Here is a 26019-nt window from a genome sequence, read left to right as displayed (position 1 = left end):
ACCATGCTTCTTTCTCTTCTAGAAACAGTTGTACACCATCCATCAAAACATAAATTGATACAACAAACTACTTTTAAGAGAAGTTTCTTGATATCACAGAGACTTCCAGTTTCACAATGTTCACAGACCTTGAAATTAGGTCATCACCTCCTATTGGGACCCCAACATCTGTAGCCAACAATGCAATCGTGGCTTACACACATGTTCCTGTTGCTTTAAGGGCTATTTTTCTTTAAGACATAAGCTGACCTAGTACAGAAGGAGGACATATTACACAATCATTCTTCACAGAGCTCCTCAGCACAACCTGCACTGTGCCTGATACACTGCCACATCCTCAGAAGCCGATCCCACCAATATTATTTTAATAAAGACGATCCGGGCGCTAGTCCAATATGCCACATTATTTCATTATGGAAAACAAATATGAGCATCGACAGTTAATTGATTGCAGCTGATGCTCATTGGAAGCCCTGACTTCATCCTTGCATGATTGTCACCACTCAAGAGAACATGTTTTAATTTACATGTCAGAACTACACTGCAGGGATGAGTCGAGGTCTCCTACACCCAGAATGTTAAAACTCCACACAAGGTTCATGATAATAGGACAGAAAGAGAAGAAAGACACAGGAAATGAGAAAATTCCAGAAATGCTTAAGGAGAGAGAGCCCTAGAAACATCTGGGACAGTCAGAACATTCAGGAGAACTGTAGCGATCAGACTTATGTGAAACAGGAAAGGTCATTTGTAAGTGCTAAGTAACAGTCACAGACAGGAAAACCTTAGATGCCCGTATTCAGCTACTTACCGGATTGTTTTCAGATTTCCAGGCAAAATATATCCTACATCTAAACAAGTATCTGATGGCTACAGACGCTCTCCTGCTTCACTACAGCTTTCCTGTAATAGCAGCAAGACGTTTAGTTTTTAAAATCTTTTAACAGGTTTCCTTCGCCTACAGGGGACTTTGAAAAATATCTAGGGGTGACAGATGACTCAATGGTTAAAAGCACACACTGCTTTTACAGAAGACCTGAGTTCAGTTCCCAGCACCCACTGACATCTGTGACTTATGACTCCAGCTCCAGAGGATCCAACATCCTCTTCCAGATTCCACAGGCACTTGCAGTCATATGTACATACCCCCAACATGCATGTACAGATAAGTGTACAAACAAACATACTAAAAATGAATTTTTTAAAAAAAAATCTGAGAACTTCAAACAGTCCTTACAATAAGTGCTTACCTGTTAACTGAGCAAAAAGTAATGCATTTTAAAAACAGGTAACAAATAAAAGGTGGCCAGGATACCTGGGAGACTCAATAAGAGTCTTTAGTAGCAGGGGCTTATGTTTATATCTGGCTCTCTACATTCTTGTGCCACTTCCTTAGAATGTGGGCAATCATGTTCTGCAGTTGCTGACTTTCAACACATCAACACTGTTTCAAAAACATCTGCAAACTGCATACAAGGAGCGCCTCACATCACAGGACACAGATCCACCTGGTAACTGTATCATTACTACTCATTAGATAAACCTGCTGGGACACAGGGAGCTCTTGGTATATCTGTGTCCAAGATCAAGCATCCTATGAATTTATCTCACAACATTCTTACCAATATAGATTTCCACAAAGATAATTTACAACTTAAGCAAGGCACTGCTCACAGGTCTTTATTACCAGAACCAACATTTCAGTGCTTGCCCACACAGATGAGATGCTCGTTCTTTCAGAGCACTGATGCTCTAGCAGTGTTAGGAAATAAACAGAGGCAGACTAAAATTACATTCTACACTTTCTGGAAGTCATTAGGGTGTTGACCTTGGGAAGGGAGTCTAAAACGTACTGAGCAGACTAAGTAATTTCACTCCAAAAAAGTGAGCACACCTCTACATGCCATCACATACACAGACTTAAGAGTACACAGAAACTGTAGAGAAAGCTTCTTCAAAGCTCCAACTTTGCCCATGAGCAGACTCGTCCTTACTGTAATGCTCACCTGGTCTTCTGCCAGAACAAATATTTTAATGTAAAATTTAATAAATGGGACTAAAGGTATTATGTCTAATTTAAAATTCCATATTGTGTAAACTATTGATATTAACATAATTGAGTTTGTAAACAATCCATTTGCAAGAGCTAACCTTAGACATTGTATTGACCCAAAATATCTAGCGGGGCCCATCTGCAAAATGAAGCATCAACGCCTGGAATTCATTACAAGTGTTACATGTTTAATTTCTCCTGCCCTACAGCTCCATTGTCTCGTAAAATTTTTCCTTTGATGTCCCCCACTAAAAGAATTAAAGGAATATTGTAATTGAAATGTCATCAATAATTCACAAGACCCTCCTCCACAGCAATACATCTGATGAAATATTAATTGAGCTCCACAGACTGACAGTCTGCAGAGGAGCACTTGCCTGTAATTTGAACCGCGAGTCCTGATCTTGCTGTAGCTCAGACCTGCCAAGAAGGCAATTATCTGGATGGTCTTGCCCAATCCCATTTCGTCTCCCAGAATTCCTCCTGCCTGCTGGCAGTGCAATTCCCACAGCCACCTAACACCTGTCTGCTGATACCTACAACAACAAACAACAAGGAAAGAGAATGGCAAATGGTGGGTAATACAGACTGTAACAGAAAGGACTCATGAATTAATCATTTGGTTAGGTTCTAGTCCAGTCAGATAAGCCTGCCGGATGCATGTTTTATATGACTGTTATATTTATAAGGCCATACATTTTTGATCACTTAGGCATAAAAATCATAATTTTTTGTTATAGAATGTTAACACATTTCTAATTAAACTGATAGATGGGGTAATTAGAACTATTTTATTCTTTTTCAACATTAGATATAGCTTGATAAACAAGCATAAACTTACTAGCTTTGACTCACTTTCTGGAAAATAAGAATCTCAAATATTCTAAGTATATAAAGGTCTATAAGTTTTTCTACAAAAAAGAAGTGATAAATTTTTTTCAATCTAAATAGCATCCAAAAAGCACAGCAGAGAACACCAGAACTTATAGCTTATATAGTTGTAAAGTCACTTTGTAATCATATTATCTTTTACTAGGGAAAATTAAATAAAATTTTAAGGCCATAAGCAAGTATGAGTAATAGAACTGTTCTCAAAATTAGTGTATAGCAGATGATTCTGTTGCACAATTAACAGATGTAAAAAGAGCTAATTATAAAGGACAAACAGCATAATAGGTCTTTTAGTATTTTAAAGCACTCAAGGATTTTAACAAAAGTTACAAGATCGGGACTATAAAATTTTAAATATAGGTTTTAAGTAAAAAATAAAACAGTATCTCCCTTTCCCTCTTAAAAAAAAAATCCAGCTGGTCCTTTCCTTACCATTCACATACTCAACCCTAGAAACCTCTAAGGTTTGTTTTGTGTGCAAGTAATAAAACAAAAATATTTTCAGGAGTGGATAATGACCTGATATCATGGAATGATATGAAGATTACCTGCCAAATTAAAAAAAAAAAAAAACATAAGCAAAACTCACTTATGATAAAAGTCAAAGGACAATCTGGCCCAAAGAAAACACCAAAGCTAAGGCTTTTCCAAAGAGAAAGTAGGTTTATTATTTCTACTTTACTGCCTACTGAAATCGTGTCCTGAGACGGGCCTATCCATAGCCTCAGCACTCAGGCTGGGGGAAAATTCCAGGAGTTCCAGGTCTGTCTTAAAAAAAGGGAGAAAGGGAGTTAAGAAACAGACACACACACAGCCAGACAAATGAGCCCATCTCACTGTGGACCTTGGTTCTTGGTGAGCTGTTACTTACCTCCTTTCAGTAGATGTGCCATAATTCATTTTCTCTCAGTATTAAGTCAACTAAGTATAAATCTAGGTGGTAACATCATTGCTCATGTGTAAGAAAAACGTTGAGACACTTACTGCTTATTAGTTTGGCTAATTATAATAAATACATTGAAAATACACTTTGAAGAAAATGATTAAAAAATCAAAACCCAATTAATTATAAAAATAAGACTGATTAATTTGGGAAGACAAGTGCCATAAATGTATCACATGTCCTGAGAGAACAATGTTTCCCGCTGAACAAACCCATTTGCAGGGAGTCTCTGGACCAGGTAGGCTCCACAGTGGGGGTTGGCGGCATATTTAACAGGCAGGAAGAAAAAACTCAGGAAAAGAGGAAGGGAAGGGGACGGGAGAGGAGAGTGACACATAAACAACAAGAATACAAGCAAGCAAAGTTGAAATCCAGAACTGTATGACCCCGAAGTGACCCCATTTTGGAAATAATCTAGAAGAGCAACCCTGAACCAGGGATAATTTGCTCCCTTGGGCCATTTGGCAATATTTACAGACATTGTTTTTTACAAGTGGAAAAGAACAATTAGGACCTCATGCTCAGACGTCAGAGATGCTATTCATCCTACAACACTATGATCAGTCCCTACAGAAAATTATTTGGCCCAGAATGTCAAGGCTGAATTAGCCTTGATATGGAAAAACATCTGGTTTTACATACCTATAATCCTAACACACAAGAGGCCGAGGCAGGAGACTTTCAAGTTTGAGGCCACCCTAGACTACATGATGATACCATGTCTCAAAAGAATAAAAATTAAAAATAAAGAAAACGAAACAAAATAGACTGCTTGTACTCACAGTGCAGAATGGCTGGATTCTAGGCATTGGCCTTCTTCTACCAAAGCAGAGAAGCCCCAAGCAGGTCCAGGATCTCCTAGTGACCACCCTGAAATCAATCCACCTAACACAGGGCCAACACTCTTCTTTCCCTTGGGTCCAAATTTTATTAAAATGGTAAAACTTCAGAAACTAGCAACTCGGGAATTAGGAAAGGAATACTTATCAGTTTAGTGTCTCTTAGAAAGAATCTGGGACTGAACCAGACACTGGATTCCATGTGACACTGAAGAATCAGCAACAGTGGGCTAGGTTTTGCCATCTCCTACCCTAAAACCCCAAGGGTTTTCACAGGGTGCACAATGGGATGTTTTCACAAAGGTAAGAAGTACTACAGAAATAATTGAAGGAGAAATAGTTATGAGGCATCCCAGGAACTGCGTCTCAACAGCCAGAGACTGTATAAAGCCTGGGGAAGGAGCTAGCTCCCACAACCCACACCATAAACAGGCCCTCAGATTTCAGTTGAAGAATATTCACTGATAATGGAATCGGACCCACTGCCTTGGTCAGCAGGGGTATATGGTGAGTAAGGACGAAATATCTGACCTCTGAAGACCTGCGCTCTGGCTCCAGAACCAGTAAATGCCCTGAGTTTTATTGCTTTACATTGTGAATAGTAACTACCATAAAACAACTACACAGCTAAAATGAAAATAGGGGTTAGAATTTAGTTCTCAAATCCTTGAGAAGCATATAAATTTTACTCTTTAGAAAGTTAAATAGTATTTTTATGTTATTGTACAACAGCAAAGAAATTACTAAACTCTGTTATCCCCAAGGGACCAAAGCATCAGAAAATAACCACAAAGAATTGCTGGATCTTGGCATTGTCGCACTAACCCAAGATTGCATTTACTAGTTTGGTGGAGTATAAGGTCAAAACAAATTGAAGTTTTTCATGAGGCTGTTAAATTATACAGATGAATACATTTGCTGGGCAAACTTTCAAAATTGAAATTTAGAAGTTAAACATTATCTTGCAGAAAATAGCACTTAAATGGAAAACTATGTCTCCTGATTCCCTAGGGTGCAACTAAACCCTGTTAATTCAACTCCACTGAATGTAGTGAGTAGAATAAAACTATATCCACAACTTAAAGGCAAACTGGCTAGGCTAAAACTTAATCATAAAAAAGGCCGAGGCCAGGGTTGGAGAGATGGCTCAGAGGTTGAGAGCACTGATTGCTCTTCCAGAGGTCCTGAGTTCAATTCCCAGCAACCACATGGTGGCTCACAACCATCTGTAATGGGATCCAATGCCTTCTTCTGGTGTGTCTGACGACAGCTACAGTGTATTCATATACATAAAATAAATAAATCTTTAAAAAAAGAAGGCGATTGAGAGGCTGGAAAGCGCTCATCAGTGAGGAACACTTGCAGCTCTTGCAGAGGACCCAGTGTGGTTTCCAGCACCCACAGAGCAGCTCACCACCCACTTTAACTCCAGTTCCAGGGCACCTGGCCCCCTCTTCTGGCCTCTGTGTGCACTACATGCACACAGCATACATATAGGTAAAGAACCCATACACATAAATAACTTTTTAAAAACTAGAGTCTCTATTGGTCCTCCATTTTCTTACAATAGAAAATATGAAACCTAGTATCATTTATAAAGTATTTTAAATTATTTTTATAGATATAAAACAGAATGTTTTCTAGAAAGGCATAATTGAGATAAATTTAAAACACTAACAAGCATCTTAAGTATAATAAAGTTAATAGCCAACATACTGACTTTTACATACATTTAGTAAAGCAAAGTTTGGTGCTGTTACCTGTGAAACTTCTTTGCTAGAAAATCTGACACGTATACAAAACTGTGCCTTCACCTTGACTCCTGAGGATGTCTGCAGGCTCACTCTCTGATCATGGAGAAGCCTGTCCTTGTTAAATCACCTTCATGTATAATTTGGGCATTTCTCTTTGCTAGTACAACACAGAAACTATTTTACTTATTCTGTAATAAACAATGACTTCTGAGAAAATAGACTTACTAATAAGTATAATCTTTACTTATCTTTCTACAGTTAATTCTCACTGGGAGCAGCAGTGAACAAACCATTTGCCTTTCTGCACTATGAACTGACTTGTCTGCAGAAATGACCAGAAATATAGGTTCTACCTTCCAGTGGCTCTTCCTCTTCCTCTAGTCAGACCACCCAGCCATGCCACTTTAGTTAGGACTTCGTTTTGCTATGTATTTAATGAGATAAATATCTACCCTTTACTCCCCCACCCCAAATGCCTCCAATCCAAAGAGCCATTAGACCCAGACATAAACTGTAATTTGGGGATGCTGAGTGGTAGAGCACTTGCCTCCATGAGCAAAGCCCTGGATTCCATCCTCCAGCACAATGATCAAATAAATAAATATTATTTGTAGGTCTTGATCTCGCTTGACGTCTCTCAAGAGTACATTGCTTGTCATGTGCATATACACCCCACACATACATAAATAAGCTGAGAAGAAATATGAATAGCATGCTACTTTTTAAGTAGCTATCTTCCATAAGTTTAGGGCATAGCTGACAGAGGACACTAAACTTCATCTTCTCACAGAAAGAAGTTTGCTGCTCTATGAATTGATGATAGGAAAAGGAAATAAACTGTCGAATGGTCTCACTTCCTCTGCACAGCCAAAGCCTCCGAAAGCCAGAAGACTAGAAACATCCTCCCAGTGTATATGTTCACCACAGGAGTCCTGCCCAGCCGTGGAGACCAAGCATGTGTCTCTCAGGCAGCTTCTGGTCATCACAGCACTTGGCCATTTACACAGGGAACTTAAGTCAGCTTCCTAGGTCCTCGAGGTGTTGTCTGGGTCTTACCTTTTGACATTATATAGAAAGACATTATGTGCACATAAAATATTCAGATGCACATTTGGTCAGCTCAAAAAATATTATCCCTTAGGTATGAGTCAAGGTCCTTAGAAGTCAATCAAAATTTTCTGTTTTCATACAGAACTAAAAACAAAAAACTCCTCCAAGGTTTGATTTTAATATCTGTAATGCCTCTTGTTGATTTTAATATATAAATCTTCTTAAATAAATTAATCTAATTTTTAAAATGAGAGGTTTGGTGCCTTAAAATTACTAAGAGCAAAAACATAATTTGATGCAGAGGCTTTTAAATGTGTTGCTTTTAGTCTGCTGAGACAAGTCCATACAGATTCATCAGTTTACAAACACACCCAATGCGCACCTTAGTCAATTTATTATCATCTAATTTTAATGAACAGCATGTGGCTAAAATTTCATTTGACAGCATCTGGATTTGCAATAAATTGCTGCAAGTACCTTCAGGGCCCCCAGGTAACTACTGTGTAATTTCTAAATGTTAATCTGTACACAACAGCTCGATGACAAACAGAGCATACAGAACAAACGGCACGTACTTAAACAGCTTTTTGAACAGAAAACCAGGCACTTTGAAACCTTCGTCAAACTCGGCATCGCTCTCCTCAGAATCTTCTTCAAGCTTCAGGCGTTTCTCTTTGTCCTGCAGCCGAAGCCTATTCCACCTCCTACGGTGAAAAACAAATTCCATTTCCATTATTTCCATTATAAGATGAAAAGAGACAGCTCTAGACTATGCACTGGAAAAGAACAGTGCGTTACTACCCAACACTAACAATCTACAAACCAACTCTCTCTCGTGCCCCCTCCAGTCAATTCTTACTTGAATTATTATGGCTACTCTACAAATATTCCTCTACCTCTCATTTCATTATCATCACCAGTCCCTCCTCTTCAGCACATCCTAAGGGGAAACTCCTCTACTAGCTTCTAAGATACATGACTTTCATCCCAGAATAGACTGGGAAATTTTCAATATAACTGAACATTTGGTAATTCAGTTTAACAAGAGCATATTGTATTTAGAACTGATATTTCTCTGCTGAAAATAGTCACAGGATAAAAATGCACTATTTTAAAATAAATACAACAATTTTTGGTCAAAATTGTTACATAAGGAATTTTTTCTAATTACTCAACTGAAGAGAATCAGCAGCAGTAGGCACTGACAGTCACTGCTCAGAAAGAATGTGTTACAGACAAACTTAAATTTAGAGAAAAGATGAACAGTGGTATTTCAGAAGCGTGATGTCGTATCTGTTTTACAGGCTGTGACAACCTATAGAGGTCCTATTTAACTAGTTTATATCCTACAACTGTACTGAACGCTAGTGCTGTGAGTAAAAAAAAAATACAATTACCAAGGTAAATAACCTTGGATTCCGTTATTTAAAAACAATTATGACTTTCTTTACGTGCATACACTGACATTCTAAATGTTACAACGCGGTAGAAATGGAACAAAGCGTGACTACTGATAACTGCCTCCAACCAAAGGCTCAGAAGACAAGAGCAGCGCACAGAGGCTTAACTTCTAATGACTGCGCAAGAGGAGCAGAGGATGTCTGCAGAAGCTGAGAAACATGAGAGGATAAGGTGTGCACATGCTGGCTGGAGAACCCATAACGAAAGCTGCAGAGGCCACAGGCCCGAGAGATGGGCAGCCAGCCCCTGCAGAGGCTACTAGCAGATGGTCAAGCACATCCTTCAAAATTCAGCTCTTCGAAGTAACTAAAACTTGCTTGTGCTCAGTAAGAAAGCACTAGATGGTAATGTGAACTGTCGGTCTACCATGGCACCTCTTTACAAAACACTTCCAAAGACCACCTCTTCTTTCCATTACTAGCTGTCTTCCTGAACAATTACCTCTATGCAACTAACCAGGTGAGTCCTCTGGGTGACCGCAACACCCTGCTGTTCTGCTGACTCTTGTGCCATTTTCAAATGTACTATAGTGCAATGGTGTGCCTCAGTGGTTCTCAACAGGGACAACTGTTGTTTCCCTTCATGTGCACCTAGGCCACTCTGACAATGCCTGAAGACATAGCTGGTCATTACAGAGGCTTCCTGCTGGCCTCCTGTAAGGGGAGCCCAAAGCTGCTAGGCAGGCTAGCACACATGTCCTCCTCAGCTCAGTGACTATTCTTGCCTATTGTGAAGGTGACTGTGGGTCAGTTCTTGGATGAGGAGATTACAGAGAAGCTTAGGGAAGGATGGCAGGCTTAGGACAGCCCAATCTTACCTAGCTTCACATATCAATAAGGCCAAGACAGCCTTGGAATTGTAGGAACTGTTCAGAGAACATGCTAGAAAGGTGTAGTCATTCTCCTGATGCACAAATCTGAATGTGCTACAGTTCCAGGTAATGATGAGACAATCCTTGGCACCCAAACCCTAAGCATCAAAAGTAAGCATCAAATATCTATAAAGTAAGACACCTCTACTCAGAAAATCCTGCAGGTAAGGTGACACTCCAAGAATCACAAAAGCTATCCCTGGCACTTAAAGAGATTTCATTTGCATTTATAGTTAATAATTTTGCAAGGAGGGAAACAGAAATCCCAGAAGGTACTGGCTTTGGCAGTCTGGAACAAGATGAACAATGGCCTTTCCATATTACATAGTACATTTTCACTCACAGGTAACCAACCACTCAATGTTTGTGGCTGTTAAATTTCCCACCACATCATCCTGCATTGACAAGATTGCATCTCCTCATCTTGCCTTCCTCTCTCTGTCCTAAAATATACAGACATCCTGTTGCCACAGAAGCCAGCACCTAGGAAACCACAGAAGCCACCACAGAAATGATTACATCCCAGAGCTTTCTACTTCAAAGAGAAAGATGACAGCATTTAACGTTTGGCCAAAGAATGAGCAAAGGTGGTGGGGCTAAATCATTCCAGTCAACAAGCACCTGAACCACTGTGAGGACAAATCATCCCAGAAGAACCTAAAAGACAGAAAACATGACCTCATGCACGTGGGTGGGGCTACAGACAGCAATACATCCTTGTGTAGACTGGGGCTTACCACCTAGGGAGTGCCCCCAAAAAGGACATGGCATGCTCAGGAAAGATAGGAGAGCTGTAGCCACCCAAATACCAAATGACATAGTGTGGTAATGGAATGCTTGTCTGACATGTGGGCCAGGGCCTGGGCTCCATACCACTTCTTCCAAGAAAAAGAAAAAGCAGCAAAGCAGAGAAAAAGTGGCTTCCCCATCCAAGGTGCTGACAAGAACCTTTCTGTTGGTGGTGGTGTATACGTGTAAGTTAGATCCACACATGCTGTAGTATACATGTGGAGGTAGACAATGTCCATTAGTGGGTTCTCTCCTTCTACCCCTACATGGGTTCCAGGGTCAAACACGGATGGTCAGGCTGCCACAAGCATTTTTACCTCCTGAGCCATCCCACCAGCCCAAGCATCTTCTTGACAGTGCCCTTTTTAACATGACCTCTAGGATCCAGCTTGGCCTAGGGCCCAAAACCCCACTGAACACTGTTATAGCTTCTAAATGCATGACCCTCTGGAGAACATTCCAGAGCAAACCATGACAGGTACCCTTAACCCTCAGGAAGAAACTTAACCTTGCAACTAAGTGTCCCAAAGAGCCTTGGGAAAATCAGTGATGCCTGCTTCCCTGGGCTGTATGAAGGACTGGCCAGGGTGCCACCTGCAAAGCAGTCCACACAAGAGCGAGAATCCAAGTGCTTAACTAAGACGAATTATGTATGATCATGCATGCTTGTTGAAATCGCCATGCTCACCCTTTAAAGGGAACTACCACTTCAAACTACCTGTTTACAGAGGGGAAATAGAGGCAATATGCATTTCCACACAATCTATGTGCAGTAATGCAATGGCCCTCAAAGGTTCCACAGAACTACTAGAAAGAATGTATGTCAGCAAAAACCACGACACTTGATCAACAGTAAATTATTACCAATGATGTGACCAAACAAGGATACCCCGCCTTCAGAAAACACCTGCTGAATATCTAAACTTAATAATAATAAAAAAATGTTTGCTATGGACTAGGAATGTAGCCCTATGGCAGGGCACAGTCTTAGAATGTACAAGCCTCCAGATTCAATCTCTAGCACCAAAGACAGAAATAAAAATTTGACCATAAATGTGTATAATGTCTGAATTACAGCTGACTTTTATATGACAGTAACAAAAGGCACATGCAGAATTACTAAAAAATTGGCTGGTGGCAGTAAATGGTCCAACACTTAACTTTTCAGAAAAACAGTAACTTTTTCATGTTCTCCATCCTCTCATTTAAAAAACTCCATACATGTAATAGTCACAGCTGCAGCCACATAAAGCTAAAGTGCCTGGTGTTCCCTGGCAGAGCTTCTAACTCCTCAGACAACTGCCACATTCAGCCTGCTGCCGACTCCACTGGCAGCCACTTAGAGGGGAAGCCAGTGAGAAGCATAAACTTAAATTCTCATCAGATGCAGGCACAGAAAACACACGTTGGCTTCCCTACATGCCTGCAGGAATGTGAGCCTGGCCCAGGCCCTGAAATCTGGGGCTGATGCTGCAATAATGTCTATCAGAAGCAACCCAGACCCCAAATAACCAGCTGAACTACACCAAGGCCCACATAAGCTACTGGGGTGCCTTGTCAATGAAACCCTAAGTACATACCTAAGCTAAATGCCATCATTTACTATGAGTTTGTTTTAGAATTTCTAACATTCCAAGGAGAGTTGGATTACATAAATGGAAAAACACAGCTGAGTGCATTATGCCATGCCTTGTTATGTGTCCTTGATTCTCTTCAACTGAATATATAGTCCTCAGCCTATGTCCTCCAAACATGTACATTTTCATACTTGGCAGACCCTTCAGATACCATGTTCCTCTGCCTTAGAGGAAGCTTTTCCTGACCAAGTAGAGTTAGGCATCTGGTCTACCAAGTGCCATCCTAATCTTATGACATCCTAAGCACAGTAGGGGTCTCATGTACAGTGTCTGCCTGTCAGCGTATCCTGAGATCCTTATCTGTCTCCTGATTCTAGCAGGAGCCAGAGGCCAGAGACGATGGGCACAATACCCTAGAGCTCACACTGCTACTAAATAAATGCTGAACAACGACCTATGGGTTTGAGACGAGAAAGAGATGCAGAGAAGCATCGTTTGAAAATGACATAAGTGGGTCATCCAAAAATGTTTCTAGAAACTTCCTTTTCTACCTCATTGAGAGACTGTCTCTTGCTTGTTTTCTTACTCCTACCCACCTGACCCTAAAGCCCCAACCTTACTTTGCCTACTAATAAGCATTATTATAGTCTGGGACAAAGAATGACCCATGAAAGAGGCAGCTAGCTACAGTGTCAGAGAAATTCTTGGAATCTTAGAGTAACAACAATTTAAAAAGAGATAAAGGGAAGCTCATCACTTTGAACAATTAAAAACAAATTCATAAAGTAAAATTTCCTTATTTTCAAAACTGAGCTCAATTTTCAGATTCCACAAAGCATCTACTTGGTTACAAACTGGTTTCTGTATCCTAGCCAGTAGGAAGAATCAGGGACCCCAGTTTTGGTTCCAAGGTTGCCCAGGATCAATTGAAAAGGATGGGTAAATACTCCACAACTCAGAAAAGAGCCCTTCTTGGGCTGGGAATGGAGTTGCTACCTCTGATCTATGTCTGTATCACTAGGACAGGAATGATGCTTGGGGTGAGCTCTTCCTCCTGTTTTCCTTTATGTTGTCCTTGTAACCACTGCAGCTTCAAGCAAACTGAACACTAAGTACCATATTCTCTTGGGGAGGTCCCACTTTCTGTAACCCTGTCCGACTCCAGCAGTGGCCATTAGAGTAGAACTCACTGTGACATGCACTGAGAGAACTAGATGCAGACAGAGAGCTGTTTCACAGGCTTTAACTGGGAAGGAGGGGCCTAACTCCAGAAAACCTCATTCCTCACTGTTACATGTATGTCCTCAACCATGCAAAGAGCCCCATAGTGTTCTGCTACAAAGACCAAATGAGATACTGTATTACAATATATAAAGAAACCATATACGTATTACATAGCATCTGGTAATTCTACTATGTATGTAACCTTTACCAAAAAATGTAAAATCGAAGCTGGAGAGATGGCTCAGCAGTTAAGAGCACTTGTTATCTTGCAGAGGATCTGGATTCAGTTCCCAGAACCCACATGGTAGTTCACAGTCATCTGTAACTCCAGTTCCAGGGGATGGCGGCCCTTTCTGACATCCATGGACACCAGGAACATAGGTGGTACACATATATTTATTCAGCCAAAAACAGTCATATGCATAACAAACCTTTTTCAAGTTTTAAATTTTTAAACTTTAATTTACTTTTATCTTATTTTATTTTGTGTGTATGGATGTTTTGCCTACTGTCTGTAACATTTCCATGCCTTATGCCCACAGGGCAGAAGAGAGTATTGAACTTCCCAGAACTAGAGTTCTAGACAACTGTACAACCCCCTGCAGATACTAAGAACTAAATCCAGGTCCTCTGGAAGGTCAGCAACTACTCTTCTGCTAAGATATCTCTCCAGCCCATTTTTAATTTAAAAAAAGAAAAGAAAAAAAATCAAGAAATATTAGTTAACTGTAGTTTAAACATGAATAACAAATAAACATTCAAAGCAACTATTGCAGCTGGGGTCACAGTGCAGGCCATCATCCCAGCACTGAGGAGGTAGAGCAGGAGGATCAGAAGTTCATAGTATATCAAACACAGAGTTTGAGGCCAGTTTGGTCTACATGAGACTGTCTCAAAAAAGAAAAAAATTAAAGAACAAGTAAACAAACAACAAAAACTATGCAATGCACACCTGGGCCAATTGGATCTAAACCTGCTGCTGACCAACCCCCTTGAGCACAGAAGACTGCTCCACCCCATCCCAGCCTCTCAAGATGGATAAGGCATTATAGGTATGACATCCTATATCAAATATAGCAAGGGGTCTAGAAAGCAAGGCATGGAAGACCACAGAAGAGCCTCAAGAAAGGATCCTTTAGAGCAGTACTGTGAGGGTTCACAGTATAACCTTGAACTACCTGGGCAGGGCTCTGGTGCCCCCTAGTGTTTGCAAAGGAGAAACAACCATTAACAAAGGTGCTCACATTCGTAATCTAACAAAAAAGTGCAAACAATACAAAAAGCATAGCAGCAGTAAAATTAAGTCTGTAACAGGTAATACTTATGCATACATACTAGCCCCAACTGTTAAGCTGCCTTTTACTTAAGATCAATCATCTCAAGTAAAATCATGTGTACAGCATCTGTAATATCTTCACGGCTCTTCATAGACTTCTTTTTAAGGTTCATCCTAGTTTGTCAGAACCTTTGCTTGTGGCACGAGGACTCAAGGACAGTCCACAGTTATAGGCTCCTGCCTGTGGTCTTGTCTGCTGTGGTCTTGCCACCGTGGCAGGGTAAAGTTCCCGTTCCTGTTTTATAGATGAAACATGATCTCACAGCAAGTGTGACCCTCTAACTTCACGGCCTATGACTTCTGACTCAGATGTGAGAGCTGGCTAGCCTCGGACATGTTTTCTGTTGGTGTTCTGTTGGCAGTGGCAGGGTCAGTTTGCCCCCCTGGTGGGGCTGGCGGGGGGGGGGTGTATAAACAACTTTCAGGAGTTGGTTCTCTTCTTCAATTTTGGCGAAGACTTGCTCGTGATTTATGCCACTGTAAGCCAGCCTGTGAGTTCCCAGGACCTTCTCCTGTCTCTACCTCCCATTTCACTGTGCTAGACCACATCACACACAGCTTTTCACTTCCAGGAACTAAACTAAGGTCATCAGGTTTGTACAACAGGAGTTGTTACCCAGCAAACCATCTCTTAACCCCCTGGACAAATTCTGAGATCACATGTATATCTTATATATTAAAAAGTACTTCTACATCTTCAGACTTAGAGTCAGAGGCTGATGAGTAGCACTGACTGAGGTCACTGGTGTCACTGTGTTCCAGGCACTAATCTAGGCAGTTCCCATTTATTAACCCCTTCAACAGGATAGTTATTTGACTTCTTCCCCAGAGAGAGACGAACTGGGGGAAATGGAGATGTACACAGACACCAGCCCAGTCCAGCAGGCTCCCCAGTATCCCCCTTCCTGGTTACATTATAGTGTCTCTCAGTGGGTGTTTTCCAAACTTCCAGCCAAAGGATCAGTGATGACCTTTATAATGAGGGCAGGCCAAAGCTTACCCCTTCAACTTCCGCCCTAACATCAGCAGCACACAGTGGCCGTCTGTACAATTAGGCATACAGACTTTGGGCCTGGTTAATTTCTATGTGTGAACATTTGTACAAGATTTTATAATAAAGTTTATTATGAAAAAATCAGCAATTGCTTCAGTGCGGCAGCATGACTCCACCCCCACCTTACACAAGGAAAGCCACAACCCACTGTCACCTGACACCAACAGACTCTCCCAAGTCACAGAACAGCTGCTTGGCAGTTCTGACTACAGATGATCTGAGCTGAACCATCCCGAGAGACACACTTAACACCAGACAAATCAATGGACACAACTGCCCACACCAACCCACTACCAGAACAAAGTACGCCTATTAACGGGAACTGAGTCAAAACATGAGCATGCCCCTCCCAGACTCCACTGTCCTCACTGCCCTGGTCTCTCCACTGTCTTTACACTGCACAATTTAAGGCTGGAAATGGGGAAAACACATCATACAGTCAAATCACTGTTAACAGTGAAATTTCAAAGTCAAGATCATTCTCTGCTCATTGTTATTTCCATGACAGAGACTCTACAACAGCAGCACAGTGAGAAACGTCTGGTTTTTAGCAGTGTACCCAGACACTAAGCTGTGTATCTAACACAGTTTGCACTGTGCTCTGCAATAGGTTTTCTGCTTCAGACAGCTAAGAATCCCTTGCAGATTAGTCTCATTTGCTAAATTGAGATACTCAGTGTTTTACTTTTCTTCTCTCCCTTTTTATGGTCTATCTGGGTGGACTTAATTGGCACATCTGAGCAGATGAAATACCCTCAGTTAGGAGTCCAGATCTCACAGAGTAAATTAAGACTGATGCAGACAATTATGCCCTAAGCCGAGAATAAAAGGTGTGCACAGAGCAGGAAATGGAATTAGTCTTCATTTGTGTCTTGGTTTTGTCATTTCAAAGCCAGCATGCTCTCTAAGAAAACATGCTGGGGGGAGGGGGAGCAACTTTCTTTTCCCCTTAAAATCTAGATTCCTAAAAAGAAAGTTAAAAAGAATGGCTTATTTCCTTGATGAAGAATTGGGCTCCTGGAAACATATTAAGAACAATTTTCAAACTGTTATATTTGGGTTTCTAGACCATATCCTAGGTATTTGAGAAATCAAATTTTTAGGGCTTCTAAAAAGGTGGAAATAAATCAATCTGGCTTTTGCTTAAGTATGTACATTCTAAAACTGCTGACTGTCTATTCAGTCTAAGCAAGGATCCATCCAAGCAAGGTTCCATCAGAGGAACAGAAACAATCCAGCCTAAACCGGATGTTGGTAAAAGGAAGAGAAAGAGGCTCCACAGCACAAAGACTGGAGCTCTGTCTTCAGCAGGAACTGGACCCCGGCAGGGTGGAACTGATACCCCTACCCCGCAGTGAGGAGACACTCCATCTTGGAGATAGTGCTGTAAGTCCTCTGAGCAGACCCAACTGCTCTGAATTACTCACAGCCTCCCCTTCCCACAGCTCTTCAGTCAGTATCTCACCAAGGTGGGGATGGAGGAGGAAGAGGAGTATAGTTACTCAGACTGTCACTGCACCAGAGGCCATCCTTCGTCATCCAGTCATAGAGGGCTGATTTCCCAAATGAGACCCTTCAACGTTTATCCTAGCTCACTTGAACCCTTTCAGAGTCTGACCCTTAGTAACACAAGGGACAACCTGTTCCTCCTCAGAGATGGCCATGTGCACAAGCCAAATCTCCATACTAGGATCCAACTCAGCCAGACTGAAGAAGCAATAAAAATTTAAAAATCATAAGAATGTACTAAAGTGAGTTAAATCTGTGTTTCTGAGCCATAAACTCGTACATTTGACTCCAAAATAAACCACCCCTGCTGTTCTTTTGAGATAAGAGCTATTTCTTTTGCTGATAGTGATCAAAGTTTAAGAAGCCATCTCCCTAAACCATCTCCACCTCCCAGATTCCAGGTTTCTGTTTGGTTTTAGCCATAAGAGAGGCAGCTATGTGCTGTTTCTTGGCACCACCTTGTGGTCACACGTGGACACCGTACTTTCCACCAAACCACAATGGAAGGCAACATTTTCAACATTTCCCAGCTTCAAGCCTCAGCTTAGCAGCGAGACCATGGGCAAGTTGATTATATTTGTGAGGGATACTTAACCATAACAAGACAAAAACAGCTATGTATAAAACCAAAGTCTGGAATAATGAAAAAAATATGTAAAGATTTTTCTCATCTTGATATTGCTATATATTTACAATTAAAGTAAGTAAGCGTGGTTTCTGACCTCTCCCATGTCTGCCTGACTGGAGATGAGGCCTGGGCGAGGACTATCTCAAAAGCAACACCACACTGTTTTCGGGTGGAAAAGAGAAAGCAATGCACCTCAAACCCCAACATTACTAATTTTTTCCAATGGCATCAAAGGCTGAGCCTCTACTCTACCCCAGGCCCTCTTACATAAGCACAACTGTCAAAGCACACAAGGAAAGCTGTTGGAGAAACCCAATCAGCCAAAAGCTATGGTCTCAAAAGAGAAACAGAAACGGACATACAAATCTTGGCGGTTACCAACACAGTGCCATAGCCATGCTCGGACAAGCTTCTGGGTGGGATTCTCAAGCGAGGCTTGTACAGTCACTCCCAGGGTCAGGGACCAGTCTGTCTAAGTTCTGCTCCAGTGCCTGCTCCTTATTACGAATGTACAGGCAGTTCATTCAGCAGCTTAAGTCACAGCTGGCTGGGACCAGAAATAAAGCTTCTAGGCATGAATTAAAGCTAAATGATAAATGCTAAACTTCCTGCTGCCAACAAAAAGCAACAACGAAAGTCTCTGGAAATGAACTTCCTCCATGGCTCTCACCTCATCTGAGCAGTGCTGACTACTGCTGGGGAAGGAGGCCAGAGCCCAGGACAGTTCCATTTTACCATCTCAGGCAACTAGCTGTAAGAACACTGTTGATGTCCCCTTACCCACCCTCTGGAGCTAGGACAGACATCACAGAAGGATGCTGGCTCTCTTTCCCAGGCCTGGATCACCCAGAGAAAGCCTAGATCTCCTGGAAAACAGACCACTACTCCAAGAGACATGGGAAGGGAAAGAAGCCCAAAACCTAAGATCTCAGTTATCTTTCCAGCTGGCTGACTGTCAAGAAATTTCAGCACTATGACAAAACCAAAAGCACCTACAGAGAGAACTCTAGATTTCCTGATTTAACTAGCAAGGTCTCTGAGGGGAGCAGTGCTGAGCTGCATGTCCTTGTCACTGTCATGAAATATTCTCTTTCCCATGACACAGCAGAGGATCTAAGGCAAATTTAGCATGGACCACAAGGAGCACAGCAACATATCTGAGCTAGTGAGTAGATGAGGCCTGCGCCAGGATAAACTTCCTCAGAGTCTCCTTCCACCTCATCTGCACTCACTGCTCCCTTCACACTAAGGTTCTGCATCTGTTCATGGCCACTAATAGCAGCCTGCTGGCTCCTTACCAGACTGGTTATGTCCACTAACAAGCAGCTACCAACTCCTTACCGGAAGTCCTCTAAGCCAGTCCCAGGATGCAGACAAGCACAGGCATGTGGAAGCAAAGGCCAAGCTACAGAGCTGCCCTTGATTCACAACTGGGAAATGCGCACTCATCACCCAGGCAGCAAGTGTCAGGCACAGTACAGCTGACTCGACCAGCATGCTGGAAAAAGGTTACTACTCTGTCCTAGCATCTAGCCTTAACTAGGCAAGTGGATCTGTGTCTTGCCAGGACACAGATAATTCAAAACATGGGGTGAGTTATCAGTTCCAGAAAGTCTATTTAGCTTGGAGATTTCTGAAGCATGAGCATTATGTAAAGAAAGCCAATCCTAATGGAGACCCGTGTACCTCCAGCAAGAACAAGAGCCCACAAACACTGGCTTCTAAGCATGGCTCCTGCTTTAGAATATTCAGAGATCTGACCTACAGCAGCTCCCCAGGCCCCACCTGAGGATCTGAGTGTATGAAAGGATAAGAAATGCACAGGGAGGGACAGCCCTGCACAGTTTACATCCGAGACTCAGCTGAGAGCTTGGGCCTAATCAGAAGACAGAGGGTTTCAACTATGGCTGTCTAGTTCTAGAGAAGGTATGCCAAAATCTTAACCAATTAAAGACTATTTTCTACACTGGAAACTATGCGTTTATTCTGATGATTCTGGTCATTCTGTGGTCAGAACTCTGACGGTCTTGTTCAGTCTAAGAACTACTACTATGACTCCATCTACCTACAGAGATCAGCAGTCATAACAGAATTCAATGAATGACAAATTCCAGACATTAATATGCTTCTCAATCCTTAGCTTTTTATTTTCTTTTAACATCCTCCATCGAAAGAGCACCAACAGAGATGTAATATAAACATTTCAATGTGTATATCTGCCGCTTAACAGCCTTAATAACTAGCTATAAAAATTTAAGAGCTATCGTATTTTGGTGGCAATTAAGAATTATTGATATTTCTGAAATTCATTTGAGATTTTACTGTAACTTTAGCAAAAAATGGATTATGATATGGCTTTGGAAATAATAAATTGTTTTACAATCTTAACATTATTAAAAAAAACTTATTGCCATGAAATTAAACTGTACCCATATTTAAAATTCAATCAAAATAAATTGCTATGTTTAAAATACATTTAATATTGACCCAGTTTAATGAGAAGACTATATATTGCTCCATTTAAAATCAATATGCTATGATTAACATTTTTATTAATTTTCTACAGTAAAGACTGACACTATTCACTGTTTAAGGGTACTTCAGTATTCCTCAGACACTACAGCTATAGGTATGCACACTGACATATGCTGCAGTGGTAAGCGACCAGCATAGGCCCCTCCCTGTCCATGCACTACCACAAGGAACTACTGCAATGGCAGTGTCACTGGGCCTCGACTTACCTTTAAGAAACTCTGAAAAGGTCATGCAATGTACTTGGACTTTGGACTAGGGTTACAGCACCTCAGAACTAAATAAAATCAATGGCCAGCTTTCCCAGGGAGGCACATGAACCTCTTCTAAAAACACTATCAATCAGCTTCCCCTCATCGAGAAAGAAAGCACTGTTGAGGACTACCTACAGCCATCCCAATAGTAAATACTTCACTAGTGCCATGGTTCCTTTTCTCCTCTGATCTCTTCAGAATCCCTGCGGAGCTCACAGAGAAACCCTGTGCCTGTGGTGTGTGGAGTGCTTGCCTGGCTCACAGAAACCGCCAGCAATGGTGACTGTAACTCCATAGACACTCATCTCCCCATCAGCTCACACCAAGTGCTGACAAAGTCCTGAGCGTAAAAGCCAACCCAGCCTCAGCAATGGTAGATGGAAGCAAGGGGGGACGTGTGTTGTGCATTCAGCGTACCCTCAGCATTTCAGTAGTCTATAATTCTGTAGACAACTATTCTCTCAGAGTCAAGGGAGGAGGTATTTGAAATAGAACATCTCTCATATGCCAAAACACACATTTCAGCTTTTTTTCTAAAGGAAATTTCTCTAAAGTGAATATCCTACCTCATAAGGAAACAAAACCCAAGGTAGAGCACCCCATTTTCCTTCCCTGACACTTGCTGCAGGGCGACAATGCTGAGTACCAAACACAAAGCTGGTGTCAGACCTCTCAGCTCTTGCCCAGACTTCCCCTCGGCTCCTCATCCCAGACTTGCCTCTCAATGAGAATAAAGACTGAAACCTTTGGGGCCAGCTCCACTAACGACTCCATGTTCAGGTCACTGTGGGCTAAGGCAGCAAGCCCAGCTTCTGCACAGCTGGGTGTCTAGTACAGTAGGGATCTGAAATGCAGAGATCTTTAGGGTGGCCTCCTCATGCCCCGGAAGCAGCAGAGGTCCCACATACTAACCTTAACCGCTGCTTATAATAATCCTCATCTCCATCGTCTTGGTGCCTGGCTACCTTGCGGCCTCCTCCTCTTCCTTCCATAGCTTCATCTTCCTCCTCAGAACTTGGAAAAAAGTCATCGTTGATCTCCTGTACTGGGACTTTCTTCCGGCATTTTTTCCCTTTCCGAAGTGGCTTCAGCTCATAGCTAACATCATCGGAAGACAAGCTGGCTATCCCTTCCCCTTCTTCTTCCTCTTCCTCCTCCTCCGCATCAGTGGGAGAGGACCCAGACTCCTCACCCTCAGTGTCTCCCTGGGCCTCTGGCCTCACCTCAGGCTCCAGAGGTTTCTTCCTGCTTGGCAATGCCACTTTCCCCTGGAACTGCAGCGCCCTCTTCTGGAGCTTCCTGATGTGCTTCTTCAGGCGCTTGTCTGTTTGAGAGAGCACTTGGCTTCTCTGGTCTGGCTTGGTTTCACTTGGTCCTCGGCTTGACTCAGATATAACCACAGCTTTTTTAGCTGTCCTTTTATTAGCAGCTTGTTTCTTCCTTTCAAAAGAAAGTTGTGCTTGGTCTGCCAAATATTTTTCAAAGCCTGATGCTTCATTGAGCATTATTTTTCTAGGCTTTTTCTCCTGTTTCTGAGGGGCTGGGGTACCAAACGGTGTCATCTGGCCAGTGCGGATAAGTTCTTCCCAGGCAGTCTCCTGGGCAGGCATGAGCATACTGCCAAGACAAGATGGCCCTGGCTCTGAAAGGGAAACAACAATGAAGACTCGAGTAAAACTCTCAAAAAGCACACAGAAAAACAATCACTCACTCACAGATGGTAAGAATTTCCAGGAACTCACAAAATAAATCAGTGGACTGAAGCACAGAGTAAAGTTTACAACCCATGTGTATGTACTATATTCTCAGTAATTTTTCCCCCAAATATGACACTGTATAATATGGTACACAACACAATGCAGCCACTTTTTAAAGGATGAAGTTCTACACCTGCACAGTTCTACACAGAACTAAAAGATTATGTGAAGTGAAACAAGCCAGGCATAGAAAGACAAGGACTGCATGCCCTCCCTCACATGCAGAATCTAGAACAGCTGATCTTCACAACGCTAAGAGTAGAATGGGAACTATCGAGAGATGAGAACATCATCCAGGAGGAAAGAGAAGGCTGACCCATGGTACCAAGTCCCAGTTAATAGACGGGGAAGTCTGTGGTGCCATTCCAAGGGAGAAGGAGTGCACAGAGTAGTAACAGATTGTGTTGTTTCAACAGCTGCAATAAGGTTTTAGATGTTTTTTACCATTAAAAAAAATGATAAATCTTTGAGAAGATGAATATGTTTAATCTAATTTACACACTACACAATATATATACATTGAAATATCACATGACACCCCATAAGTACACTAAATGTTTACCTACTATATATACATTAGTTCATGTGATAGATAAATGTGAATAAAAATGTATCACAGTATAGTCATACTTTCTGTACAAAGGTAGGCTTATCTACACATTATTGGTTACTCACAGACAAACTTATCTGTGCTTGCTCATCAAGAAGTAAGCCATGACAAGTGATCCCCTACGTTCTGTCATTGCTTTGCCCGACATTCAGATGGACCTTAGTTCATCTAAAGAATCAGCATGCCTATCTAAGAAAGACAGAAAAGTACTGCACCTCCTACCTGGTCACGACAAGTCACTAGTATCTGACTGTTTAACCCTTTAATATTGTCACAAGACACTGTCATCTAGTTGAACTGCATTCATAGCTATCTAGGGATACATGTGGCCCACAGGACACAGGTGGGACATGCCTGGGTGTGTTCCTGTCTGCCTGCTAGGACTGGTATTCAGTATGAAATCCACACTGATTTAGTGTTCAATTGAGTTGAATTTATTACCTGACTGTTACTAATATGCTGTGACTATATGACTTTCTCTTTCCACTATTAATGTAGTGTGGATGGTCTCTAGGCTTGGGCTACTAGGTTTTAGAACAAGGATACCACGAATACTCTGTACACATCCTTTGGAAATAACATCTGATTCTTAGTCTTTAGAACAAGGCTACCATGAATACTCTGTATACAGCCTTTGGTAATAACATCTGATTCTTTGGTCTTTAAACCAGGCTACCATGAATACTCTGTATACAGCCTTTGGTAATAACATCTGATTCTTCAGTATGCTAAGGTTTAGCAGAAACTGCTGGAAAGATTTGCAAAGTGGCACTACTTAAGTTTCAGTAGTGTTTAAGAGTTCAAATTGGCCCACATTCTTGCCATTCCATGACTTCAGAGACTCCCAGTGAAAACAGAAGGCCTTTCAAATCCGTGCCTATGGACAACCACTTTTCTGTACAAAATCTTGTTCCTAGTCTCTGTCTTAACCTTTCTTCCAGTTTTTTTTTTCACTGCATCATAAATTCAAGTCCTGTGCATGTTCTACAAATATCTTCTCCCACCTCTCTTCTGCAGCCTCCCTTCTCCCAGTCTGAACACTCTCTTGACAGGCAGAAGCTCCTGGCTGTTTCCAGAGTCCATTTAGCTATTTAACTGTCCTCTTCCCGTGCATACTTTACACTTCTGGTCTTGCTTCAGTCCTTGCCTCATCTGCCCCAGGATCATGGCAGTGTCTCCCTGTGTTATGTTCACAAAGCCTTTTTATCATTAACATTCAGATCTATAAACTGCCTGGAGTATATTTTTGGAGGTAATATATACAATGGATGGAGATTCCTTTTATTTTCACGGAAATCAGTCTTTTGGTCAAGAGTGTTCATTATAGCACTGCTTGCTATCTTCATCATAATCAAGTAATTATACACAGGTGGGCCTGTTTCTGGAGCCTTCCATCCCATCCATCAGCCTGGCTGTGTATGCAACACTTAGTCACTACAGTTTTATACTGAACCTTGGCATTTTGCTTTCTTTTCTTAAGTAAGGAGGGGTAAGACAGGGTCTTACTCTGTAGGCTACACTGGCCTCAAATTCACAGCCATCCTGCTGATTCAGCCTCCCAAGAGCTGAAATTGCAGATTTTAGCACTAGCTTGTCAATAACCTCTACCTTCAGCCTATGTTTTATACATGCCATTTGTCACTTTTTTAAATAAAAGGCTCAGATTTATATTAGGGTAGCACTGAAACTACAACTGGCTAAAAATGTCATCTTTACAATACAGAATCACCCAACATCAACCACAGTAAATCACCACATTTACTTAGGCTTTCTTTGTCAATAACATCTTGTAGTTTTTAGATGTATAAAACATTGTGGAACTGCTTTTTTCCTAAGATATATTTCTAGGTATTTGGATTATAACTGGTACCTGTGTTAAGTATTATCTTTTATTTTTCCTATCATACAAAAATAACTAATTTTTATATACTATGTATTCAGTGCTATTATTATAAGTCTTGTGATAATTCCATAGCAATTCTTTTGAATCTTCTTTCTTTCCCACCTTTACTCACTGAGTTTCTTTTCCTCTGTTCAAACAGGACTGTGTACAGCTGAATAGAGAAGGTAAGCAAGTGTACCTGCTGCCCTGCAGATCACACTGGCTAAGGCAGATCTCCAATCTGTCCTCATCCCACCTACATACAGGGAGGGGCTGCTGCTAAGCTGCATAAGCATCATGTGCAAAGCAGTGAAACCATGTCCCCAGGGAAGCATGTGGGCAGTACACCCCTGACACCTGCTACATGGCTTCAGATAGGCTGAGAGAGGTCCACACCCACCAGTACAGAGCAGGGCCCCCAAAGCCTGGCTACCCGGGCAGTCAGCTCTATGGCCTCTGCAGACAGGGCCCAGTCTCCAGTAATGGCTAGTGGTCAGACAGGAAAGTATCCTGGGAACCAAGAGTTCAGAAAAAAGAGGCTACGGATTTGTAAGGCATCAGATCTTAGGTGGCTCCAAAAACCATGGGAAATGGATGAGAAAGTCAGGGAGAGGAAGCAACAGGAGCACTCGACATGTCCTAAGCAGTATCACCATTTAAGATACTGCTGGATAAGCTACCAAAAATAACTAACCAGAACTCACCAGAGGGCAGAAGAGAAGCCAGGAGACAGTAGTCTGACACTATCTCAAGGCATCCTCAGGCTGAACTCAGCAGAGGTGAAGAGGCATCAGGATTTGCAGAGTTACCTATGAACTCTGTATCAACAGAACTAAAGAATTCAGGCTTCACATAGACAGAAAAGATCTCCTTTACCAATGAGAAATCCAGTGCCCATGTGGCAGAAACTACAGTAGCATAGCAGAGCCTATGAGACTGAACTTTAGAAGCACATCTAAAGCCAGGAGTGAGGACGTACACCTGATATAGGAGGGCCACAATTTT

The 26019-nt window shown here is 41.8% G+C and overlaps 1 protein-coding gene across 2 annotated transcripts in view; it reads right to left on the bottom strand.

Annotated features, from left to right (window-relative positions):
• Ercc6 (ERCC excision repair 6, chromatin remodeling factor) overlaps positions 1 to 26019 on the bottom strand; it is a 67011-nt gene that overhangs the window by 32189 nt on the left and 8803 nt on the right. For both annotated transcript variants that reach the window (XM_034498498.2, XM_034498497.2), the window contains exons 5-7: positions 21678 to 22407; positions 8106 to 8234; positions 2431 to 2589 (exon numbers count right to left, since the gene is read on the bottom strand). In XM_034498498.2, coding sequence (XP_034354389.1) covers positions 2431 to 2589; positions 8106 to 8234; positions 21678 to 22407 — 1018 coding nt within the window. The remainder of the gene's footprint in view (positions 1 to 2430; positions 2590 to 8105; positions 8235 to 21677; positions 22408 to 26019) is intronic.

Source organism: Arvicanthis niloticus, chromosome 3 (assembly GCF_011762505.2).
Source record: "Arvicanthis niloticus isolate mArvNil1 chromosome 3, mArvNil1.pat.X, whole genome shotgun sequence".
In the NCBI taxonomy this organism is placed as follows: Eukaryota; Metazoa; Chordata; class Mammalia; order Rodentia; family Muridae; genus Arvicanthis; species Arvicanthis niloticus.
Note: the sequence above shows the minus strand (reverse complement) of the source record. Positions and strands in the feature narration are given on the sequence as shown.